This window comes from Choristoneura fumiferana, chromosome 29, assembly GCF_025370935.1.
Source record: "Choristoneura fumiferana chromosome 29, NRCan_CFum_1, whole genome shotgun sequence".
Lineage (NCBI taxonomy): Eukaryota > Metazoa > Arthropoda > Insecta > Lepidoptera > Tortricidae > Choristoneura > Choristoneura fumiferana.
Genome location: NC_133500.1, coordinates 6660422 through 6664308, shown reverse-complemented (window position 1 = coordinate 6664308; position 3887 = coordinate 6660422). Strand labels below are relative to the sequence as shown.

At 38.6% G+C, this 3887-nt stretch overlaps 1 protein-coding gene across 1 annotated transcript; it reads left to right on the top strand.

Annotated features, from left to right (window-relative positions):
• Positions 1-953: 953 nt before the first annotated feature.
• LOC141444123 (uncharacterized) lies at positions 954-3461 on the top strand (the record flags this gene model as incomplete). Its single annotated transcript, XM_074109554.1, is given in 2 exon segments — positions 954-1113; positions 2652-3461. Coding segments are annotated over 2 exon segments (521 nt in total), but the record flags the coding sequence as incomplete, so codon positions are not given.
• Between the last annotated feature and the right edge of the window lie 426 nt (positions 3462-3887).

Here is a 3887-nt window from a genome sequence, read left to right as displayed (position 1 = left end):
AACTAAAAAACCGCATTCAAATCGGTCCATTATTATTATTATTATTTATTATAAAGCCCAATTTGGACCTGTAAGAAAATTGCACAAATTGCATTACATCGCGAGGCCGGAATGCAAACGAGTTTATGGTGGTCACTTCACTTGGTCACCCAAGCGGAGCAATGTAATACAACTTGAAGAAAACAGCAAAAAATCAGATAAACTTAAAAATCATCCGCGAAAGCCAGACAGCCAACATACAGCGGAAAGATGGCGGACAGACTGAATTTTTCAAGTCCACGTTTGACACATTTGTCAATTTAGTGCTATCATTTTGTCGCCAGAGGCGCTGGCGTGTACGTGAAAAGGTGACGTTTTAAGTGTGCCCCCACTGTTCGCCTGTAAGAACCCTCCTTTAGTTGTTATTATTAACTTGTTTTAAAAAAAGAGTAATGAACAAAACAATCGCTATGCTCACCCAAAGCAAACCTCCGCAAAGTAATTTCTGATTCAATAATAGTTATTTATGTGGCTGGTGCATAATGCCTAATTATGTATAGCCGCATACATAACTTTATCTGCATGCATATCATAAGTTTTCTATAATATGTTCAGATATGGCCTGTATTTTTAAGTTAGTGTTACTGATAACTAGTTTGAAGTACCTACCAAAGCTTAAATAAAACAGATAATAAAAAACTAAAGTTTTATTTATAATAATAATTATTATCTACATGCATGTCATAAGTTTTCTACAATATGTACAGATATGCATTGTTAAAAAAAGTATTACCGATACTTTAATGTAAACATGAAGATGCACTGTACTTTAATGTGTTCACATTAAGATGCACCCGCAGATACCAGGTTTCTTAATAAAGGCCATTTGATAGTCGCTTCTGAACATATAATAGGGAAGTTATGATATGCATGTAGATAAATTATTTAACGAAGGGTCATTTAAATTATTTCAGTGTTGGAATTGAAAAAGCGTTGGAATAATATTCGAGACTATTACAAGAAAGACTTGGGCCTCCAACTGAACGGTAGTATTGGGCAACCATCAATGAAGAGGAAGAAATATGTTTTTGCAAAAAAACTGGAATTTTTGCGGCCTTATTATGGAAAAATCAGGTACTTACATATTTTTAATTTGTCAATAATCAAGTACCTACAGCGTATAATGTTGGTAAGTGACAACCGCTGGAGTAGGTACATACGAGTAAGCAAGTTCTTGAGTAGACACCGCTTCTCGGCAAGCTTGGTGTAGGACGTCCTCCGGCCAGGTGGAGTGACGATATGCGAAAGGCTGCTGGTAGAAGCTGGATGCGTGTTGCCGAAGACAGGGTGTAATGGCGCTTGTTGTTGTTGTATGGAGGCATTATAATGTCCAGCCGTGGACTACTAAGTATAGGCTGATGATGACGATGTACGTTAGTAAACGATCCACTCGATCATTGCTATCTTTTTTTTTTGACTGGATGCCCAAGGAGCAAGTGGGTCTCCTGATGGTAAGAGATCACCACAGCCCATAGACACCTGCAATACCAGGGGGATTGCAGATGCGTTGCCAACCTAGAGGCCTAAGATGGGATACCTCAAGCAAGTGCTAGTAATTTCACCGGCTGTCTTACTCTCCACACCGAAACACAACAGTGCAGCACTGCTGCTTCACGGCAGGATTAGCGAGCAAGATGGTGGTAGCAATCCAGGCGGACCTTGCACAAGGTCCTACCACCTGCGTTCTTCATCTTGATTCCTTTTGAATGATCTTGCATTTTTCGAAGATTCCAATGACTTTAACTTGCTTAAACATAATAATTTTCTTAAATCATCTCGTCGTATATATTATTATACCTCATGTCCTACTGTAAGGCAGAAGCCTCCTCTTAGAATGGGATGCTTGGGATATAGTTCCGACGCGGGTCCAGTGCGGATTAGAAACTTCACACAAACCATTGAATTTCTTCCAAAGCATTGCAGGTTTCCTCACAAGTTTTCCTTCACCGTAAACCTCATGGTATGTTCCGAAAAATTTATAAGTGCCAGCCCGGGCTCGAACCCACGATCCTCTGCTTGAGAGGCCATAGGTCGTAAGATAAGGCTACAATGTTTTTTTTTATTAGTAACTACGTAAAGCTACTATGTATTATTTTTTTCATCAGATTAGTAACTACGTAAAGAAACCAATTACCTATGTATTATTTATTTTTCATCATGACACAATGTACTAGAATTATGAATTATTGATATTACAAAAAAAATTGTTAGTATATACGATTAGTAAAATCTACAAACCCATTCGCCCCATCGCATTTATCCGCCAGTTAAAACTAATTAATGGGTGGTGAAACAGCCCCTAATGACAAGTTTTAATTATAGGCCCAACTTATATACATGACATCAAAAATCCATTTGGATCAATGATAAACATCGTTTAATTCACCCGACTTTTAACCTCCCCCCCCCTTACTTGAGGAAATAAAAAAAATTGAACTTTACTTGATTGATGTTCGGTTCAAATTGTGAAAACATAAATTTTACGTCGGGTCTAAGGAGGTTAAGCTTGTTAGCCTGCCCAATACCACTTTCTGCTAGCGACTCTTGTTATGTTTTGTCTTAAACAAAGGCCTTCCTTCCAAAAGTTAAAAGTTGTGCTTCTTTTTTTCCAGCACAAACGAAAAACAATCTGACGAAGAAGAAACCGAAGAATATTACGAAGTCAAATTCGATTCAGAGTCGGATCAATCTGAAGAAGACTCTGTCCCTCTTGCCAAAAAACAAAAGACGACTCCGAGCGCCGTGGGAACGTCATCAAACTTCAGTCCTCAAGAAGAAAGAGAAGTTGAAGACGAAAGTGACTTACTGTTCTTAAAGAGCCTAGTACCAGATATGAGAGCGCTGAACAGAAGGCAGAAGATAGACTTTAAGTTAGGTATACTGCAGTTGTATAAGCATATTATTAATCAACAGCCAGATTCTGTGGATCCGTTTCTTGATGAAAATGACGATAGGAAGTTTTCTTTACAGTAAATGTTTTAAATATTGAAGTGGTTGCCTTTGTATTTCTGTCCTATGAACTTATTAATACCTATTTAACTAATAACCACAGACTAGAAGTGTTGGTAGGGTAAAAGACGGATGATCTAATACAGAAGTCTTTAGTTGCGAGTAGCACAAAAGCGATTTATTTATTTCGTCGTGTTTGACGTCATTCTTGGGAGGCCTATGTCCATCAGTGGACGTGTTCTGGCTGTTACAATGATGAATAACAATCATCATCATCATTGTGTCATAGTTGGACATAGACCTCCAGTCCAGTTGCCTCGGTTGGAAGCGGCTTGCATCCACCGGGAACCTTAGAGCAACGCGGGCTTCCTACCGGAAGGGAGTAGCCTTAGCGGTAAATAGTTTTGGCGTTTGTTGCGGGGTTTGTTGCTGACATGCAAAAACAAAACTGCCAACTGGCTGTAATGACGACGTTAACACATAAATAATCCAACAATACACTAATCATTTGTGTACAGATGACTCAAAACTCACACATTGACAGTAACATCACTATAAGTTGTTTATCGGCGAAAAGTCGGATTTATCTCTTGACCGATCCGAAATTTGTACGGATTAGCGGACTCGATGTTGGTAAACGAATCCGACAATCATGTACTACTTTGTTGTTTAAATGTAATTTAATAGCAATAATAAGATAACAATTTTACTTACATGTGAAATGTAACACCATCTTTTTGCAAACTTGATGTCCCAGATTTCTTTTTACAGCAGAAAACTGAACAATTCGGCGTTTTTAGCACTGCAGCGTTCACTCGCGCGACTCGATTCGGTATAGTTTGAAATCCAAGCACGGCTTGTTTTATAAAATTCGCATGCCCAGTTGGGCTTGTACTTTG